This window comes from Leishmania major, chromosome 35, assembly GCF_000002725.2.
Source record: "Leishmania major strain Friedlin complete genome, chromosome 35".
NCBI classification, from domain to species: Eukaryota; Euglenozoa; class Kinetoplastea; order Trypanosomatida; family Trypanosomatidae; genus Leishmania; species Leishmania major.
Window position 1 is genome coordinate 2,026,055 of NC_007284.2, and position 19,669 is coordinate 2,045,723.

The 19,669-nt window shown below is 57.4% G+C and overlaps 9 protein-coding genes across 9 annotated transcripts; all 9 read left to right on the top strand.

The window, feature by feature from the left end:
* Positions 1–1,844: 1,844 nt before the first annotated feature.
* Positions 1,845–3,239, top strand: LMJF_35_5210 (conserved hypothetical protein; the record flags this gene model as incomplete). Its single annotated transcript, XM_003722866.1, has 1 exon — positions 1,845–3,239. The coding sequence occupies one exon, from the start codon at positions 1,845–1,847 to the stop codon at positions 3,237–3,239; it is 1,395 nt and encodes a 464-aa protein (XP_003722914.1).
* A 640-nt stretch (positions 3,240–3,879) lies between these two features.
* LMJF_35_5220 (conserved hypothetical protein) lies at positions 3,880–4,836 on the top strand (the record flags this gene model as incomplete). Its single annotated transcript, XM_003722867.1, has 1 exon — positions 3,880–4,836. The coding sequence occupies one exon, from the start codon at positions 3,880–3,882 to the stop codon at positions 4,834–4,836; it is 957 nt and encodes a 318-aa protein (XP_003722915.1).
* A 651-nt stretch (positions 4,837–5,487) lies between these two features.
* On the top strand, positions 5,488–6,213 carry LMJF_35_5230 (putative tRNA (guanine-N(7)-)-methyltransferase; the record flags this gene model as incomplete). Its single annotated transcript, XM_003722868.1, has 1 exon — positions 5,488–6,213. The coding sequence occupies one exon, from the start codon at positions 5,488–5,490 to the stop codon at positions 6,211–6,213; it is 726 nt and encodes a 241-aa protein (XP_003722916.1).
* Positions 6,214–8,512: 2,299 nt separating this feature from the next.
* LMJF_35_5240 (hypothetical protein) lies at positions 8,513–9,319 on the top strand (the record flags this gene model as incomplete). The annotated part of the gene is made up of 1 exon (XM_003722869.1): positions 8,513–9,319. One exon carries the CDS (start codon positions 8,513–8,515, stop codon positions 9,317–9,319), a length of 807 nt encoding a protein of 268 aa, XP_003722917.1.
* A 2,607-nt stretch (positions 9,320–11,926) lies between these two features.
* Positions 11,927–13,327, top strand: ALG11 (putative alpha-1,2-mannosyltransferase; the record flags this gene model as incomplete). Its single annotated transcript, XM_003722870.1, has 1 exon — positions 11,927–13,327. One exon carries the CDS (start codon positions 11,927–11,929, stop codon positions 13,325–13,327), a length of 1,401 nt encoding a protein of 466 aa, XP_003722918.1.
* Positions 13,328–13,972: 645 nt separating this feature from the next.
* LMJF_35_5260 (conserved hypothetical protein) lies at positions 13,973–14,230 on the top strand (the record flags this gene model as incomplete). The annotated part of the gene is made up of 1 exon (XM_003722871.1): positions 13,973–14,230. One exon carries the CDS (start codon positions 13,973–13,975, stop codon positions 14,228–14,230), a length of 258 nt encoding a protein of 85 aa, XP_003722919.1.
* A 1,044-nt stretch (positions 14,231–15,274) lies between these two features.
* Positions 15,275–16,345, top strand: LMJF_35_5270 (conserved hypothetical protein; the record flags this gene model as incomplete). The annotated part of the gene is made up of 1 exon (XM_003722872.1): positions 15,275–16,345. One exon carries the CDS (start codon positions 15,275–15,277, stop codon positions 16,343–16,345), a length of 1,071 nt encoding a protein of 356 aa, XP_003722920.1.
* A 1,012-nt stretch (positions 16,346–17,357) lies between these two features.
* On the top strand, positions 17,358–18,125 carry LMJF_35_5280 (conserved hypothetical protein; the record flags this gene model as incomplete). The annotated part of the gene is made up of 1 exon (XM_003722873.1): positions 17,358–18,125. One exon carries the CDS (start codon positions 17,358–17,360, stop codon positions 18,123–18,125), a length of 768 nt encoding a protein of 255 aa, XP_003722921.1.
* An 805-nt stretch (positions 18,126–18,930) lies between these two features.
* Positions 18,931–19,506, top strand: LMJF_35_5290 (p21 antigen protein; the record flags this gene model as incomplete). Its single annotated transcript, XM_003722874.1, has 1 exon — positions 18,931–19,506. One exon carries the CDS (start codon positions 18,931–18,933, stop codon positions 19,504–19,506), a length of 576 nt encoding a protein of 191 aa, XP_003722922.1.
* Positions 19,507–19,669: the final 163 nt, after the last annotated feature.

Sequence of the window (19,669 nt, forward strand, 5' to 3'; positions counted from 1 at the left end):
CTCTCCTTTCCTTCCCCTAATAACATTGCGGTGAAGCAGATCGAAATGGCGTACTCTGAAGACGAGGAGGTGGTGGGGGAGCCACTCGCCAAGACTCGTCGGGAGACGTCCCTCCTGAGGAGCTTTTCCATGTGGGCCTGCACCATCGCCAACGAGGCTTGGGCACACGGAACCGCTAGCAGAGTGCTGCCCTACCGGTGGAGATGCTGTACTCCTCGCGCCGCAGTTGGGAGGGGGCGGTGATCTACATGCAGGCAAGGCCTACGGTGCGGAACTCGACACGCTCTGTCGTCGCTACCTCGCGCACCATGAGGCGCTTCGTTGCGATGCAATATGCCGTGTTTGGCGGTGCGAAAGGGCTTGTGACCTCCGCAAGCAGGCGGGCAGGTGGTGGGTGCGCTGTACCTTCCACATGTTCTGCGGTCCCATCGGATTGCGGGAATCTTGGAGAAGGCGTGGGACAGCATGCCCGCTGTCTTGACCGCGTGCGGTTCTGCGCCCTCAGCCAGCGTACCGTAGGCGCCACGTCGCAAGCTCCGCGCGGTGGGGCCGGGCTTATCAGCTTCACAGCGCATGCGCGCGAAAGCAGTGGTACAGCGAAGATTGTGACCTGCACTTGACCGTGCACTGCTTCGCACATCACCTGCCTGTACGGGTAGCAGGTGGACCAGCAGCGGCCGCTCGCCTCCGGCTTTGGCCCTGCACGAGGCACCCGCTTTACGGCCGAACACCCTTGCTCCCCCCCCTATAACCCAGGACAATAACAGGAGGGCGTGGAAACACGCTGGGCGGCCCGTGATGGTATTGTCCCCCTGACCACGCGGCGCAGCAAGGGTGCTCGTATCGGCGGCCCGCACTCGGTGCCGTCAGCCCCGCACCGGCAACACGCCGTCGTGCGCGCTCCACTTTTGCGCGAGCGACGACGCACGCAGCGCGTTGCTCACGCGTCCCACAGAGGTCTGCAATCTGCTGCGTACGTCGCTGTGGCAGCAGAACGCGACGGCGGCGCTGCCTTATGGTGTATGGCGGCCCGTGGCGTCCCGGCACAGGAACTCGCGACTCTCCCGAGACACAAGCAAGCCGCACTGGTCAGCGCCAGCACCGCCCTCCACGCCGAGACGAATTCGGCGTGAAAGCCTCGTCGTTGAAGAGCCTCGGCGTGGAGACGGCTGAGGTGCTCTGCGAGATCCAGCGCCTGCGGGGTACATGTGATGTGCCGGCTCTGCCCCTGCTTCCCGAATGGCTCCCTTCCCTCAACAGCACTGCCTCACTGGACTGGCATGCTGCTGAGGTGGTGCGAGCGAGTCGGCCCGAGGCGCGGGACTTCCTGCATCGGGCGCGGAGGCACATCGGCCGTCTCCGGGCGTCGAGGATAGGGAAAAGGCGCCGCCTCCGCTGTTCTCCCTTTCAAACCCTTCTCGCCTCTTCCCGTGGATGGTCGCGTGGTAGGCCACGAGAGCGTGGGAAAAAAAAGAGAGAAAAACTGAACTACTGTGAAGGCCACAGCTATGCGCATGTCTTCGTTACCGCTTCTTGGGAGAAGTGTGTGGGAGGGACAACCGCGTTCGGCTCCTTTTTGTCGCCATCTCCGCAGCCTCCCTGCGACGCGCATGCCATGTTGAATGTGTAGCGGAGGAGACAGCAGAGAAACTTGACGAGCGACACGCTTAGAGCAGCCTGCGCAATCCCTTCTCTCCTCGGTGCTTATCGCCTCATGTGCAGGGCACGTGTGCTCACCCTCCCCTCCTCGTCCCTTTCCCTCCTTCTGACAGGTGCATCTCGCTGCTGTGCAGCGATAGTACGTGATCAGCAAAAGAGTCGGGTCACTTGGTGACTGAGGCGCCATGCGGGCGACTCTGCGACAATGCAACGTCTTTGACCCGGCGTTCATGCGCAAGGTGAAGCGCACCCTCAGCGCCTACAAAGGATCCATGGAAACGTCGGCGAAGAAGTCGATGTCGCGTGAGGCGTTCGTAGACATTGACGAAAAGGGCGCCGCGTGGTATCTGGGCCACATGCAGTCGGCCGCGAACATGCTTGCTGACAAGGTGAAAGACGCGGACTTCATTCTCGAGATACGCGACGCACGGCTGCCCTTTACGACGGAGAATCCAAATATTCGCAAGCTGACCGCTGGAAAGCCACGTCTTATCATCTTCAACAAGGCGGAGCTGTCAAACGAGGACAGCAATCGCGCGATTCAGGAATACTACGAACGGAACGGCGCCTTTGCGCTCTTCACCAGCGCGCGGCGGTGCTGGAGGGACGTCGTGGAGGCGGTGCAACGCTTCACCACGCACATTCTGCCGCCGCTGCCGTATAAGACAGTCGCCCACGTTGGACTTGTTGTGGGGATGCCGAATGTGGGCAAGTCGACGTTGATCAACTCCCTGAGGCTCGCCCACGAGTATCAGTTTCACCGTGAGGACTTCCGCCGCTCCCGATCACCTGAGACGGTCTCCATCACACCAGGCACCACGCGCGGCATGAAGCTGGTCCCTCTCTCCAAGGACCCACCCGTGGTGCTGTACGACACACCAGGTCTCACACTGCCCGGATGCTTCACGAAAGAGTCGGGGTTGAAGCTAGCGGCATGCGGCATCATCCCCACCAACGACGTTTCCCTTCCGCAGGGCATGGTAGCGCGCTACATCTACGACATACTCGTTGCGTCCGGCTCATCGGAGCACATGGCCGAGTGTCTGCACCTTCCGCGTGTTCCCATCAGCTTCGATGACTGCGTTGCAATGATCTGCGAGCGCAGCGGCACAAGTGGGCAGACCGAAATGGGCAACCTAGACCCCGTTCGCGCGCACCGGTTCTTTGTGCACGACTTCATCATGGGCAACCTGGGAAAGATCACTCTCGATGTGCTACCCCGGCGCCTGCTGCGCAGTTCTCAGTCGTCGATTCCGCTGCTGGAGAGCGGAAGCAGCACTGCAGCCACGGACGGTGCGCAAGCCGCCGCGGGCGATGATGACGGGTATGCCTGGACGCACCATGTGGAGACGAGCGACGTGGTCGAGCGCTATCCTGACCACATGCGCGATGTGCTGCAGTCGTTGAAGGGTCCACTTCATCACGACGGGGTGCCGCGCCGGCATCAGGCACCGTCCGTGAAGAACTTAGACAGCCCGTCGGACTGTACCGTCATCAGCCGCAAAAAAGGACCTATTAGCCGAGTCACGGCGTTCGATGAGCAACTAAAGCGCCACACGCGATTGACGCCAGGACGGTGATGAATTCGATGTGTGCCAAAAACATGCACTCCTCAGAGCTTGCCTCTGCGCATGTGAGCTCCTCTCGCCGCCGATGCTTTTTCTGTAGTGCTCTGCTGCCGTTGTGCTGTACGCGCGAGCTTCCCCCCCCCTTTGCCGTCCACGACACCGAGATTTCGGTGAAGCTAACCAACACAAAGAACTACAGCGACTTTACCAGCTGTGTTTTCCGCCTCACACCATTATGGATATTCGCTCGTCCCTACGAGGAAGCAGCGTGTAACCAGCTCCGCTGCCTCCCCCCCCCCCACACACACACACTCACACGACTGCACCGGGGAGGTCATTCAGTCGAAGCGTCAAAAGACGGTTGTTCTGACTCTTCTGCTGTGCACTGCTCGAACGCAGAAATGGGGCCGCTGTGTGTATATGCTCGCCGCGAGCTCAGCGTGCGCGCACACGTCTACACAGAGTATTCAGCAGCGTTCCTCCCCTGTCACTTTCTCTGCTGTTCGTGCGTTTCCTGACTTCGTTTTTTTTTGTTTTTTTATGCCCTTTTGTGCAGGGAAAACGAGGAGCTCGCCGTGCGTGTGCGCAGGAGGAATACCTGTACTTGGAGGCTGCCGCTGCTGCCTCTCGTTTTATTCCCATCGTCGCAGCAATGGCCAACGCATCCGCCGCCGCCTCCGATGAGCTCCGCCGCACCCAGCAGTACCTCGTGGAAGTCATTGACGAGTGCGTCTTCGTTGAGCGCCAACGCGAGCTGGCAGAGCGTCGGCTCTCCTCTCAGCTAGAGACGCAAAAGACTCTCGTTAACGACCTATTCGTGGTGCTCCACGATGTGTGCCGATACACGTCCACCATAGAGGACGCCATTTTACCCGCGCTGCTGCGCACTTTACCGGCCTCATCGCCTGCGCGCCAGCAACTTCTTCAGTCCCGCAACATGGTTCGTGACGCGCTCACGCGCCTTTGTCGAGGCCGTGGCGGCGACCGAGAAGACAGCGTGCCCCTCCTCGCCACACCGCGAGCGTTTAGCGGCTCGAGAGCGGCGGACGTCCCCCTCATATCGCATGACAGCGCAGCTGAGGCTGGCGCACACGTGATGCAGCGACTCCTCGAGCACGAGGCTCGCCTCCTGGACGCCCTGGCCAGAGCCACGGCCAGGATCGAGGCGACGCACGTGGCTGCCACCGCAGAAAACGGCGAGTTGGAGGCACTTCGTGCCCGCATGAACGAGCTTACCCGCGTCGTCACCAGCGGCAGCTCAATGTGGTTGAAACCCCCACCGGAAGCGTCTGCTGCGCAGCCGCCAGAGGACGTGTCGTCCGCCACTGCACGGTTCGCAGAAGCACGTGCGCTGGCGTACGAAAAAACAGTGCAAGCGCTGAACAACGAGCTTGCTCTGCTGCATGAAAACAACGCAGCGCTCTCGCGCGCCCGAACCCGGGAGGTGGATATGCTGAAGCGACACATGGCCGAAGACCAACGCAAGCACGAGGATCAGATTGCTGAGTGTGACGCGGTTCTAGGTCGGATGTCCGTGGAGCTTGAGCAGCTGATCCAGGAAAACGCGCAGCTGAAGCACAAGCTGCGTATGACAGCCGAGCTTGACTGACGGCAGCAGCTAAACTCTCGCTTGTGTGGGTGGCAAGTGAAGTTCTCCTGCGTCTGCCCACCCACCCCCCGGTACTACGTGAGGCGTACGCGAGTGCTTTCGCACGTTTCCTACAACGATGAAGTACGTGAAAAACAACAAAGGCGCAAGGCCGTCAACAACGCAGCCTTCGAGGGGAATGCCAGACTCCGCTCAGCCATCTGCTGCACTCCCGCTCGACATGGGCAACCAGTCTTCATCCTTGAGCGCTCAGCAGCTACCCTCATCAACCTGAACATGAGCTTCTGCATCTGCGCCTGCGTATGGACGCTGCAGCATGTCTCTCGTCGCTAAGATTCCTTGGATTTCCGTGAATCACTCCACAGGATGATGGACTCAAAATAGTTTATTCGCTTTTTCATCTCTGCGGTCCCCCGTTTGTCTCTACTCCACCGATGCATATCTTACTTCGGTGGATTTTCTTTTTTTTGTGCGTGTGTGTGTGGGGGGGGAGCTTGGCGCGCGCCCCTCTTCTACTTTGCCTCTTTCGCATATCCTCGTTTTCTTTCCATTGTGTGTCGTGACTGTGCTGTGTGCACCACGTGCGGTAACGGACGATTCTGCCCAGTGTGGCGAGCACCTCTTTTTTTTTCGCCTTTCTTCACCGCGGCGATGGCCTCTGAAGAGCAGCCTCGATGGACGCGGCTACCGATCCGGACGCGTCCGCATCGGAATCCGCTCGCCGAGAATGACGACGAGCACCCGGAGTGCCCGGCACAGTTCGAGAGGCGCTTCTCGGAGTTTTACCCTGGTATGGTCAACCCAGTGGTTGAGTTCGTCGACGTCGGTTGCGCATTCGGGGGTATGCTCTTCTCGCTGGCGGCGGTGTTCCCCGCAACGTGCATGATGGGGCTCGAGATTCGGCCGAAGGTGGTCAGTTTTGCACAGGAGAAGGCACTGGCGCTGCGCCAGGAGAACGCGGCGTCCTTGACGCAGCACTATCGCAATGTCTGGTTCGAGCAAATGAATGTGATGAAGTTCGGGTCCAACTGCTTTACGAAAGGCCAGCTGTCTCGTCTGTTCTTCTGCTACCCGGACCCGCACTGGAAGCGCAAGAACATCCGCCGCCGCATCATTTCACCGGGCTTGGTGCAGGAGTACGCGTACTGGCTGCGCCACGGTGGTCTAGTGTACACCGTCTCGGATGTAGCTGAGCTGGAGGAGTGGATGGTACAGTGTCTCGACGACTCGCCACTGTTTCGCCGTTTGGCGGAGGCCGAGCTCTGCACGCCTGAGCATAAACAGGTCCTCGAAATTGTGACCGGCGCCAGCGAGGACGCACAGCGCACGGCGCGCAAGGGCCTGCAGAAGCACTTCGCCGTCCACATGCGCATCTAAGCTGACATTGAACTCCAGCGTTTGTGGCCGTGCCTGTGCGTGCGGATTGTGTTGAACAGTGGTACGTTTTCCGTCGAGTAAGATGATAATCGGTTTCTGCGTTCATAAGCGTGGCTGTCGTCCCAATTTGCTGCACAGGTCGAGCAAGGCTCCCTCCGAACAGCTGTACGCACACAAACGCCCGCCCGTGAGTCTCAGCAGCCGGTTATCTCTGTAAAAGATCCCCTGCTTTGGGGTGTGTGTTGGGGGGGGGGGAGGGGTCACAATGCGCAAAAGCCTCGTAAAACAGCGATACTTAAACCAGCTCTAACGCTTCCTCTTCGCCTCTTCTGTGCACGCCTTCCTGTGCCGAGCAGGTGGTGTGTTAGCGGCCTCTCCACTCCACCTACACACGCGATGCCGTCCCCTTTTCCCACTCATACGCCTCCGCCTCTGTTCTACCATCGTACGGTGCCTCTTTCTCCCCATCCCCGACTGTTGTGTTGAGCGCCGTCGGTTCTCTCCTGCCACACCCAGCCTCCCTTCTCTCTGTGTGTGACTCTCTTCGTCTGCCGGCCTCTTTTTGTTCGGCCTTCTTGATTCGTTGTGGTTCTTTTTGACGCTCCGCTGCCAATCGTGATGCACCAACACCTGTCATACAAACATATATATATATACATATACATATACATATACACCCCATGTCAGCTGCCCCGCCAGGACCCACTCAAGAGGCAATGGCCCCTGCGCCTGCGCTCCTGTTTTTGCGCGTAGTTGTGCCAAAAAAAAAAAGAAAAGCCCAAGGCTCCCCATCTCCGACTTGAAATCACCTCTTCTTTGTGACGTCTCTCCCTTCTCGTAACATGAAAGCACGTGCGATGTGCGTGTGCCCGTCTGTGGGTACTTTACTGAGCGAAGGAGTCGCGGAGTCAAATGATGTTGGGTAGCCGAGAGGTGGTGAAACGGCTTGTTGGTCCGCGGAGATGCTTCCGAGGTGTCGTGAAGAAGGGATCTCAGAGGTCAGGTCGTTCGGCGGTTGTTCCCCGGAGCCTCCTCCATTTCTCCCCGCGCTCTCTCGCAGGGACGCGGTGGTGTGTACTGGTGCCTCGTGCACTCCCCTTGTTTGGGTCTGCTATCCTCATTTGTATGCGCTCCTCTCTCTCTCTCTCTCTAACCCCCCCCCTCCTTTCTTCTGCTTGCATGGCCACCCAACCACCCCCTCTCTCCTTTCCTTCCCCTAATAACATTGCGGTGAAGCAGATCGAAATGGCGTACTCTGAAGACGAGGAGGTGGTGGGGGCGAAGGGTAACTCCTGAAGGTTCGTCTAATTTTTATGTCTCCTCCCGACACGACACTTCGTTGCATGCCGTGGAATTCGGTGAAGAGTCCGTACTGAACTACTGTTTTCCTCTGCGTCTTTTTGCTGTTCTTTTTTTTTGGTTTTCGTGGCGGTGGTATGTCTCTAACCTGTCCGCTACCTTTCGCCTGACCTGCTGGAGGCTGTGCCGCCTCCGTGTCTGCGGTGGTACACCGTCTGCTATTGTGTCCAGTGTTTTGGGTTTTGCTTAGTTGCTGTGACGCGCTCTTGTCACCTTTCTCCTTCTTTGTGCTCACCTTGAGGTTTCAGCTTTGAGACAGCTGGCCATGATTCCTTGATATCCCTCGCATAATATTTTGCGGGCCCGAAAGTAGGGGTCAGACTCAGTCGCAAGCGCTCCGGCTTTACGATCGAGCGTGTGTGTGTGTGTGTGTGTGTGTGCCTGCGAATAATGATCAGACCCTGTCCAGAGTGTGACACGACTTTCACCTCTCTCACGAGGCCGCGTAACGTTCGGAAGGCTTTGAATATTCTTTGTGTGTATCCTACTAGCATATCCCCCAGCGTCGTGTGCAGTGACGTGCCGGCGACTCTGCAGGAAAGGATGTGTATTTTTCTTCTGCCTCATTGCGTGCCACTGAGTTCAGTCTCTCCCACCAACCAAAATAGTCCGTGCTTCGCCACGTAAAGCTCTGCAACAAAAAGTGGCTGTTGCTTCAAAGAGCGCCAAAGATGTATGCGCGCACACCGCCGGCAAAAATCCCGGGTGAGAACCCCTCCCTCTGTTCTCCCCTCCCCCTCGTTGGGCAGAACAACCGCCGCCCGCGTACTTTCTCTCTCTCTGTATGCCGAGCCATGAGTGTGGCCAACTCTTTCCGTGATTCTCCTCTTGTGTTCAAGGTTTGAAGACCGAAGATCAGTGGCTAGCATTCGCGCCGTCAGGCCAGCATATTACCAAATCGTTATCCTTTAATCTTTTTCGTACCCCAATTCAAGCGTGAATGCACCTGTTCGCGCTGCCGCTGCTGTCGTTAGTCGCCGGGCTGATGCTCGCTGTGCCAGGAAGAGGTGCTAGCAAGTGCTTCGTCACAGACGCGACCCCCACCGTTCCGTTTGGCCTTGAGCTGTGCTACATGCACTCGCACAATGCGTGCTGCCTCCCCGGCAATGATAAAGATATTCTGACGGCATACAGTGCCTTGGTGCCGAAGGGGCAGGGCTGTGTCGCGGGCAGTCAGCGCATCTACACCTCGCTCTACGCGCTACGCCAGTATCTTTGCCTGCCCTGTGATCCCAAAGAACCCTTGTACCGCTTCGAGAGCGTCAAGGGCGACATAGTAGACGGTGGTCTCGTTCCGCCATCCACCAACTCCATCGCTGGGGAGCAGACGTGGCGCATTTGCCGTTCCTTCCTCTACGGCAAGGAGGGCACGCGGAAAGGGCTGTGGAGCGACGATGGCTCTCGCTATGCTGAGTGCGGCGTCATTGTAAGCTCCTGCATGTCCACCCCCGTCTTCAACATAACCGCCGCCTCCTTTCAGTCACCGTCGCCCTCGTGCGTAGCGTCGAATGAGCTGATCATTCCGTCCGTCACCTTCCGTGGCTCCCCTAACCCGGCACTCGAGATGCTCTCAATGGTAACGCAGAGCATTCCAGACTTCCAAATCGTCATTGTGAACGACAGCGATCCAAACTACGACTACGACAAGACACCGTGCTTCGGCCGTGACGCCACCGCGACCGTCGCCTCAGCGGCGCTGTCACGGTGGGTGTCTGCAGTGGCACTTGCGCTGTTACTCTGGCTCTGAGGTGGAGCCCCCTGTGTAAAAGAAGGCGCGCATTCGGTTTTTTTTTTGCGAACTCCACTTTACTAGTCATCAGGCTCACGGTGGAGAGAAGTCTTGTGTGTGGGATATCCGGCGTGCGATGCGCTGGCAACAACCTTGTAAAGGCGGCGGCTGTACCGCCTGTGAAATTGTTTGCATCGCGAAAGAGGGCAGGCAACGACTTGTAGAGTAACTGTAGACACCGCCGCGTCCTCGTTCTGCTCTCCATTGCTTCTTTTTTTTTTAAGTCATTTTGTGTGCTTTTCTCGGGGGAGGTGTGCGGCGGCCAATGCAAGGTAAATGGTGCTCTTTCGAATATGCTCTGCCTACTGCCAGTATCTTGGATGGCATCACCTTTGCATCGCCGTTCCGTCGGACACCCTCTCCACTGGCTTCCGTCTTGTTCGTCTCCCATCTTCCTCAATTCCGGTGTGCAGAGACAAAAACAAAATGTACAGCTTCACGTATGAAGCTCGGCCTGTGTGTCCTCCTCTGCGGTTGCTCGGCATCTGGGCTGAGCGACGCGTGCACGGTTATCAATAGCAACGCTGAATCTGTTTACGCTGTGCGCTGGAAGGCGTCGAGCACGTTTCTTTCCATAGCATCCGTGCAGTGGAAATACGGCAGCCAACTCTCCTATGGTTCTCGACACGCGACCCCTCACAAGCCCCCCCCCCCACACACACACATACGCAAAAGCACCTGCTTCGAGACTCTCTTACTTTTCTCGATCGAGTGCCGCAGTTTTGTGTGCCACCTCCGCTCCTTGCGCTGCCCAACTTTCTCATCCCTCTCGATTTCCCCCGCATTCCTCCGCGGCTCTCGCTGTCACTCCTGCCGCATACGCCGACAAGGACACCACAGAGGTTTGCGTGCGAATTTATTTTTCTTCGCTGTTTCGGGTGCTGTGGATGCTGCTATCTGTTGACTCTAGCGCAACCCTTCTTGCAGTTGCGCTAGTCGTTGTGCATATCGTGATGGTCGGCGGCATCTTCGTCCATTTATGGTCGCATGCTCCGAAGAAGCATGTGCAAGCCGCTATGTCGATGGAGGAGCGCGTCGCGATTCGTCGAAAGATGCGCGAGAGTCACTGAAGGTGCTGGCAGTCTCGTCGGTGGTGGTGGTGCTGGTGTCTGTCGTGCTTTTCGTGTTGCTGAAAGCCTGCGACACGGGCGAAAGAGGGAACGGGTGCTCGAAAAAGGATATGCTGACGCAGAGGGAGTCAACGTGCTCTCTCCCACGTCAATGGCATGCTTCGCCACGCACTGATCTTTTCTTTGCACCATTGTGTTCCCCTCTTCATTTCAGATCTCGAAACGGGTCATTGTAGGCCTTTGCCTTCCCCCACCCCACCCCCACTCATCCACCGCCTTGATGATTGCCCGCGACGACAGGGGAATCCCCCTCGGGCGACGGCAACGAAAAGGCGGGGATACTCGAGTCCACCTGCTCGCGCGAGTCGTGCCGCCGCGGGCGCGGGTGGAGGGGCACCAGATCAGTACACTCCCCGGCGCTAAACCGGACACCCGCCAGCTAGGCCGCGTTGGGTGGGCGGGCGCGGATGGACCATACGATTCGCCTTCTGACTTCCCTCTCTCTTCTGCTCTCCACTTCGTCGTGAGTCTGTGCCATCCTCAGACCGTGCCACACTACCTCTTGATCGCATCAGTGAGACACCTCACGCGCACACAATGATGAAGGGGGTAGCGATCTGTCGTGTGCTGCGGAACAGGTGGAAGCTGCGTGGCCCCACTGGCATTGCAAACCCTGATAAGGCAATTGCATGGGGTCCAATCAGCGCACGCGGTAGCGGCAGCCAGTATGACCAGGGTATCGCTCCCCACGTGGAAGGGCGGACTCGCTCAATCAATGGAGCCGCCCCTAGAGGACTTATCCGGGGCTTTGCACACGAGGAGCAAGTCCCACCTCTGCCCAGCTGCTCAAAGAAGTGACCGGGCTCTCTACCACCACCACGAATCAGAAAAAAAAAAGTACGCGCTTACAAGACACATCACACTCACCGCTGAACGGGCAGACGAGTTTGGCGCGAAAAAAAAAAGAGAGGAGAGTGTGCGTGTGGCGGTCGGTGTTACACGCGCGAGAGTCGTTTCGTTAGGCCACCTCTAAGGCGCAGGCATGCTCATGTGTGAATGCACCTTTGCTTCTCTCTGTGGTAATCCCTGTCTGCCGGATCCCAGATGGCTCGGCGCGCTTTATTGTCTGCGCTTGTGGGGGTACGCATGCGTGCGCGACCCAGCGAGACCCTCGGTTGAAGTTGCACGTCGTGTACCTAGACGCGCCGACGACCAACAGCCTGCCCGTAAAGCGTGCTTCTTGTCTTTTTGTGGCTGGGGCTCAGCACGCGGGCTAGACAGCGTCGCAACGCCATTGCAAGTGGTGAGTTGCGTCGCTGCCCAAACACATCGTCTAGATAGCTTGGATACCATGGCAACACCGCCCCCCCCCTCCTTTCGCACTTCTCTGGCTCATCTCTCATCTATCCCGCGATATTTCGTTTCTTCTCACCAACACCGCCGTGGCACTCACGCAGGTGCCGTTTACATGACTACTGGATGCCGGGTCATCAGAATGCTCACCTTTACCGTCCTTGTACTTGCTGCGCTCGCCCTGCTTTGCCATTGCCGAAAGCGTGCGTACGCTAGGAATACGGTCGGCTTCTTGCACGCTGCAGCAGGGGCAGGTGGGGGTGGCGAACGTGTGTTGTGGGTCGCCTTGGATGGACTGCAGCACGCCGATGCAGCCAGAGGCGTGAAGCGGCAGTATGTACTTTTTACAAACGAATACAAGCCAGCAGACAGGTTGTCGGCCGAGTCATCCGATCAGCACCTCCTTTCCCTCGTCGAAAAACAGTTCAGCATCCGCCTTCTTCGGCCTGTGCGCTTTATCTACTTGCGCCCCGCACTGACCCGGTGGCTGAGCGGTGACGCCTACCCACGTCTCACGTTGCTCTTGCAAACCTTCTGGGGCGGAGCGGCCCTCTTTTATGAGGTGGCGGTCGCCAATGCGGTGACGCCGATCGTGGTGGAAACGGTCGGCGTGCCATTTGCTTATCCTCTGCTACGGCTTCTTGCCGGGTGCATGGTGATCTCCTACACGCATTACCCCATCGTCTCCTCCGCCATGACGCAGCGTGTGCGCAGCGGGGAGGTGAGTCACACTAACTCACCGACCGTGGCATGGAATCCGATGCTGCGCTGCGCCAAGGTTGTCTATTACGGGGTTTTCTCGCTTCTGTATCGCTGCATGGGCTTTTTCCCGAACGTGGTTCTAACAAACTCGTCATGGACGCAAAACCATGTGCAATCTATTTTTTGGCCACGCGCGTGCATTCGGCTGTACCCGCCGTGTGATGTTGCTGGCTTTGCCGCGGGGTCGCAGCCACCTGCGCTGCGCAACAACCGCATTGTCAGCGTCGGCCAGTTCCGACCAGAGAAAAACCACATGCTGCAGCTTGTAGCTTTTCATGCAGCAATGCCGCGGCTGCCGAGGGATGCCAAGCTCGTCATGATTGGCGGTGCACGCAACGCGGACGACCGGAAACGTGCTGAGCAGCTGCATGTGCGCGCAAAGGAGCTCGGAATCGAAGAGCAGGTCGAGCTACTCGTTAATGCGACAGTGGCGGAGGTGCAGGCTGAACTGGGAAAGTGCGTCATTGGGCTTCACACCATGCGTGACGAGCACTTTGGCATTGTGCTGCTGGAATATCTCGCTGCTGGCTGCATCCCTCTTGGACACCGGAGCGGTGGTGTCGAGCTTGACATTCTCAACTCTCCCGATTTGGGCTTTCTCGCCGTTACGGCGGAAGAGTACGCAGCGGCCATGGTCGAAATCTGTGAAATGCGGCTGCGCGATCCGGACCGGTACGTTCAGTTCCAGAAACGCGGCAGCGAGCATGTAAAATCATTCGACGACAGCAGCTTTCGAACTCGTTTTGTCGAACTGGTCAGCGAGTATGTCTACGCCTGCTAGCGAGCCCGTATGCGGATTTTTTTTATCTCTGTTGCACGCTCAGCACGGGCGATGACTGCTCTGTTCGACAGGGAATGGAAACTAACGCGAAGAAGCGCACGCACGCGTCGCTCGGGCGATGGCGCCGCTCCCAATTCACTACTGCAAAACATCAAAAGATCGCTGGGCAATACCCTAAAGTTGCGCCCGACAGTGCACGGCATCTGCTATGCTCGTGCATAGCATCGCTACTGATTCCGCACACCTTTCTTGCATGTCAGCTTGGAGACATCCCCCTCCCCCTCACAGACTGCGCGGCGCTGTGCACTGTGAGGGTGAATGCCATGTATCTCCGTGTTCTGTGATGTCTGCGTGTCTGAACCGCTCTCTCACCATCGCAACCAGGAAAACATGTTTGTCCGCCCTCCCTCCCCGACTCCTTTGCACCCTTTTCTCTCGCTGGAGCGGCTGCCCGGCCCGCACACACACACACGCACATATACATACGCACACACACACACACACACACACACAAACACTTGCAGAATTTGCGCACATATCAGTCGCCCCCCCCCCACACACACACACCTTCGCGCGTCGGCCTCGCACCGCGTACACGTGAGCTTTTCTTCTCCCAACCCCTTTTGTCTGTCGCTACTCCACGCCATGTCGTACCGGTCAAGCGAGGCGAAGAAGGAGGAGTTCCGGAAGTACCTGGAATCCACGCAGGTAGTCGACGCCCTCACCCGCGTCCTGGTCAACCTGTACGAAGAGGAAGAGAAACCCGAGGACCCAGTTGACTATATCAAGCGGGTTCTTGGTGGTGCTTCTTCGGCCGACTACGAGGCACTGCAGCAAGAAAACGCGCGTCTCCGCGCAGAGGTGGAATTGCTAAAGAAGCAACTTAGTGGGCAGGCGCAGTAACGTGCCACCATGTCATCTTCTCAAGCGAGGCGTTGTAGCGTCTGTTCGTGTGTGAGCGCCCTCTTTCCTTCTTCCCCCTTCTCCTTCCCTGTGCCCCTCCTGTTCATGCGTAGGTGACATGTACATAAATTGCAAAGGAAAAAAGGGAACGGCTCTCAATGGTCCGCGTCAAAAAGTGGACGCATGCCATCCCTGTGTTGTATGTGTGCTGGTTGATTTTGAACTTCAGCACACGTAGAGACCCTCAGGAGCAGCGGTCCAGGGAGACTCCGCCTGCGCCCGGTATCGCCTTTTTCATCTGTGAGAGCGCATCCTTCTCTTCGTCAATTCTTGTGCAGCTGTGGTTGCGATTTTCCTGATGTCGTCCGTTCCAAGGTCGTGACCTCTCGTTGCCTCCGCTTGGCTCCCTGGGCTTTCGAATTTCATCGTCTACCTCTTCTTCGCATTCCTCGACCGCACACTCTTCCCTAGCCTTGCCCTCTACACTCCTTTCCGATCGCTGCCATCACAGCTGCTTTCAGACCGCCGCGTGTGTGCTGCCGCGAGCAAGCACCGCTGCGTTTTCATACAGAGCTGCCTGCACCCCACCCCTTCCCACTCCCCTTCCCCCTTCCCCATCTTTCTTGATACAGTACGTCTACCATACACGCAAACTTCTCCTCGCTTGCATACACAGTTTTGCTTGCACGCACACCACCGATTACTTTTCTCTTCTCACCCCGGTCTGTCGGCGTCGCCAGCCCCCGCCTCCCCCCTCCCTTTTCCCCCTCCCCCTCCACTACCCCACCTCGCTGTTCTTGTGCATACGTGCGCGTGTCCTTGTGTTTTGTTTGCTTTTCCACGTCTCCCCCTCCGTTCCTCTACTGCTTCCTCCCTCTCACTCGTCGATTCGCGTATTGGCTACTACCCTGCACCGACTTGTCCTACTGGTCGCCCCGGCGCTGCCTCTTTCGATCGGCGGCGAGCACCGTGGAACTGCTGTGCGTGTGTTTTTTTTTTCCTTCTTTCATTCGTGTGCTTTGTAGATCTCTCGCCACCCACACGATGATGGAGCACCCCGCCGCAGTGGAGGAGGGAGAGAAGAAAAACAGCAGCAGCATCTCGTACGCAACCCCGTGGGTCGCCAACGGGCTGTCGTGGGCAAATCAGCCCGATAAGCCCTTCCGCCTGGCTATCTCGTCCTACACTAAGGATTACCGCAACTACGTGGACATTGTGGAGAAGAATGAAGATAACGAGATTGTCTGCCGTGCCTTCTGGGAGCACTGCTACCCTCCGACCAAGGTCACTTTCCCGCCGCGGCCTCTGCAATCCGATGTTTTGATCACCACCGCCGACTATTTGCGTCTGTGGGAAATCACCGAGGGTGCCCCAAAGGCAGAAAAGACAGCCTCCACCCGTGGTGACCCGCAGCACGCAGCGAAGGCCAAAACGATCAACTCGAAGGTGACGATGAAACGCGTCTTCGACAGCGCAAAGCCGAACGACTTTTGCTCGCCAGTGACCTCGTGCGACTGGAACAGCGAAGACATCAACACCGTGGCGTGCTGCAGCATCGACTCCACGGTGACGCTGTGGGACGTGGAGACGGGGGCGCAAAAGACGAAGTTGGTGGCGCACGACAAGGATGTCTATGATATCGCGTTTGCCTCTGCTCACACCTTTGCCAGCTGCGGCGCTGACGGCTCTGTGCGCTTCTTTGATCTGCGCAACATGGATCACTGTACTATTCTCTACGAGACGCAAGGGCTCTCTCCGCTACTGCGACTGGCCTGGAATCAGTTTGACCCCTACTTCATCGCCACCTTCGGCATTGATAGTCCTGACGCGGTAGTGATTGACATGCGCTATCCCACGGTGCCGGCTTCCCAGCTCTCCCAGCTGCATCAACTGCCCATCAACAATCTCACATGGTCGCCACAAAACGCGCAGAACATCTGCACCGCGGGTGAGGATGGTCTAGTGTGTGTGTGGGAGGCTAGGGCGGAAAAAGGTCGCTCCATCTTATGGTGTGACTGCGAGGTGCCCATCAACAATGTGGCGTGGCGTCGTGCCCAAAACGAAGACTGGATGGCCATTACCACATCGAAGGGCGCTCAGCTGCTGCCGTTGTAGTTAACCACGTGCCTCTTCCAAGCGATGCGGTTTGACAGTGTTAAATGCATAGAGCAAGAAAAGGACAAGTGTGCGGCACCTCTCGGCGATGACAACCGCCTCCCGGCTGCGCGTCAGCGTCCTCTTTCAGTATCACTACCAATGTTGTGTACGTGTGCTATATCGTTGTCTTTTTTTTTCTTAGGTCTCCGCTCGTTCTGCAGCGAAGAGCCACTCTCTCTCTCTCTCTTGAGACGTCAGCTTCTACCTCTTCTCCGCTGCACTCGAACTTACATGACAATGGTGTGCGCTGCGTCAGTGTACGTTCCTTGCCTGCGTGATTATCCCTCTGTATAAATGATGTGTATGTGTATGTGTGTCCGTGTGCGTGTGTGTTTGCTTTCTCTCCTATGCGACTACAAGCGCACGTTGTTGTGAGAGCGAGGGCCGGGATGAAAAAGGGGGAGGCGTTACCGTGACACTTGGGGCACTCTCTGGCGTGCAACACTCATTCAGCTTTTTGCCAGCATAATTAGCTGAAACACCATCGTGCAAGACAACTTCGAGAACGAATAGTGCAGCCGACAAGCATGTGGTGGTGGTGGAAAGGTAGGGCAGAGTCGCACAACGGCTGTAGCTTCACAGACGGCATCACCACCACTGTGACGAGGCTGAGAAGCCCCCCCTCCCCCCCCCCCCCCGAAAAAAAAACGTCATCTTTCCCACCCTCCTTTCGCTTTTTATTCGGGTTACTGTTGCTATGGCGAGACACTCCCCCGTCTCCGGCCCGCTCTCTTTATCTCTTCTCTCTCTTCCCATCTCTGTCGTCTGGTTGCACGCCCGCGCTGTACGGTGAATCTTTCTCCCACTCATCTTCCGCATCTCTTTTCTTCGCTGCTTGTGTTCAACTTGTATAAACCCGAAAGTTTCCTCCCGTCCAGAAGCGGCCTGTGCCGTGTCGTGGCATTTTTTCTCCTCTCCCCCTCATACCGTGCACCCTTCGCGCTTCACTGTGAAGCGTCTGCTGAGGAGAATGTCGCTGCTCAACTCAACTCTCCAAACCCTCGTCGTCCGGTTGCGCGACATGTCCGGCAACGTGACGCAGCAGAAGCTTCACAACCGCGTGTTTGACGCATATGAGGCTAAGTCGCTTGTCTTCCAAGCTATCTCACCTGCACAGCAGCTGGTGATGAAGCAGTACAGTGGTCGAATCCCCCCAATGCACCCCCTCGGCCAGCCTCTCATGGTGGACTCGTGGAGTGAGCTGGTAGAACTGCATAAGCCGGACAACGAGTACCAGCTTCTGCCGCGGCGTGCGCGCAACAACAACGCGTATGCAGTGATGTCGGCCATCTGCTGCAGCGCTGGCTCGCCGTTTGAGATGGACCACCGGCTGGAGCCTGTAGACTTCAAGCTAGTTTTCAAGTCACAAGCGGATCAGGACGCGCGCACGGCGTTCAATCTCAAACACACGGACAAAGTACCGCAGACGATCTTCTTGGATGGGCTGATGGAGGCTCCGAAAGCCTCGGCACTCGTGTCCTTTCACAACATCCTCACCCCCGCGCACGTGAACAACCTCGCCGGCACAGAGCAGTTTCTCCGAGAGTGGTGCAGGGCGCCTGCCGACGGAGACCGCCATCGCCAGCTGAAGCTCTGTTTCAGCTCACTTTTGGAGAAGCAGACGCATCTTTTCCTCGGTACCAACGCGGCGCCCGGTCGGGAGCTGCTGAACTATGCAAAGGGAAAGAACATTTTCGTCTACGCAAAGAAGGGAATGGCGTTTCAGTATGTTCCATAGGCGAGAAACCAAAATCTTTCATGTCCACAATACGCATGCACGCGCACAGGAACCTGTGCCGGCACCCGTGTGCACCTCCTTGGCGAAAGTAGTTGTGTTGTCACCCTCCTGTGTTGGGTGTCACGTAGCGAGATTTTCTCCTTTTTTCCGTCGTCCCTTTTCCTTCTATTCTCTTCACAGTTTTGGGGCAATCATTGCCCGCACGCATGGTTGTCTGCCTCTGATGTGCGCAAGAAGGTGTGCGTGAGTGTATTTATCGGCAGTGTTTTGTGCGTTGGTCTGCGCTTGTTTACTTGGTGCGCGCGTTCACATGTTCGTATGTTGGTGCTCGTGTACGCGTCGAGTGATGCCGTTTCGTCAAGAGGATACGGGGTGCACTTTCTGCGCACCTGCATGCCGATCCTGCTTCAGCAGCTGAGCAGCAGCATAGAGTCCACAGATACCCAGAAGCAGTGAAACTTGTTTGTGAAGGCACTGTCCAAGTATCGGCCTGTGATCTGTTCACGGCCACGCTTGCCAACGATGGCACATCCTGGGGGTACGCCGAGCTAGGTCACGCTCGCGACGGGCACATCCGGGTCGTGTGAGGGGTGCCATATGCTGCCCGTTCCCTCTCTCGGTTCCTCCCTCCGCAGTCGCTCCTGTCGGCGCTCTCGCTCGAAGCCTCTCCCCCCGCCTCACCACCACCACCACTTCTCTTCCTTCTGTCTCCCTTTTGAACCACCTGAGAACGCACACGTTTAGTCATCACTGTAAAGCACTGTTTTTTCTTTCACTTTTTCTTGAGTGTTTTCTTCTATTCACCATGAGCATTATCAAGGAGGACGACGCCGTGGGCTGCTACATGACGGTGACCCTCGTGGACGACACCAAGGTGGAGGGTACCATCTTCACCTACAATTCCAAGGAGGGCATCATAGTACTCCTGTCCCTCCGCGACGATCAGACGAACATGAAGCTAATCCGCACTCCGTACATCAAAGACTTCAGCCTTTCACACGCTGAGGAGGGAGCGCACCTGCCCCCGGCACTGGACTCCTTCAACGAGCTTCCGTCCATGCACGCCGGCCGCGACAAGTCCATCTTCAAGCACGCCAGCACGCAGCTCAAGAACGCCGAGGCGAACCGCGAAAAGCACTTCAACTCTGTCACGACCGACACACCGATTGCCACACTTGATGCGTACCTCAAGCTCCTGCGGCTATACCCCTTAATTGAGTGGAACAGCGACGAGGGTGTCATCCAGGTCTCGGACACCGTCATTGTCGTAGGAGACCCCGACTGGCGGACGCCCAAGGCAATGCTGGTGGACGGCGCCCCTGAGAAGGACAGACCGCTTGTAGATCGCCTGCAGGTTGCGCTCGGAAACGGCAAGAAGTGATTCAGTGTGTAGCGGACAGAACATCGTGTGCTTGTGTGTCTGTTTGAGTTTGTTTGTTTTCTCTTTGTGGTACTGCGTACGACGGCGCCTTCTCCCGGTGGTGGGTGAGTCCATAAGCAGTTGAGTTCTCGGTTGTAGCAACGCCTCACTGCCGACCATATGG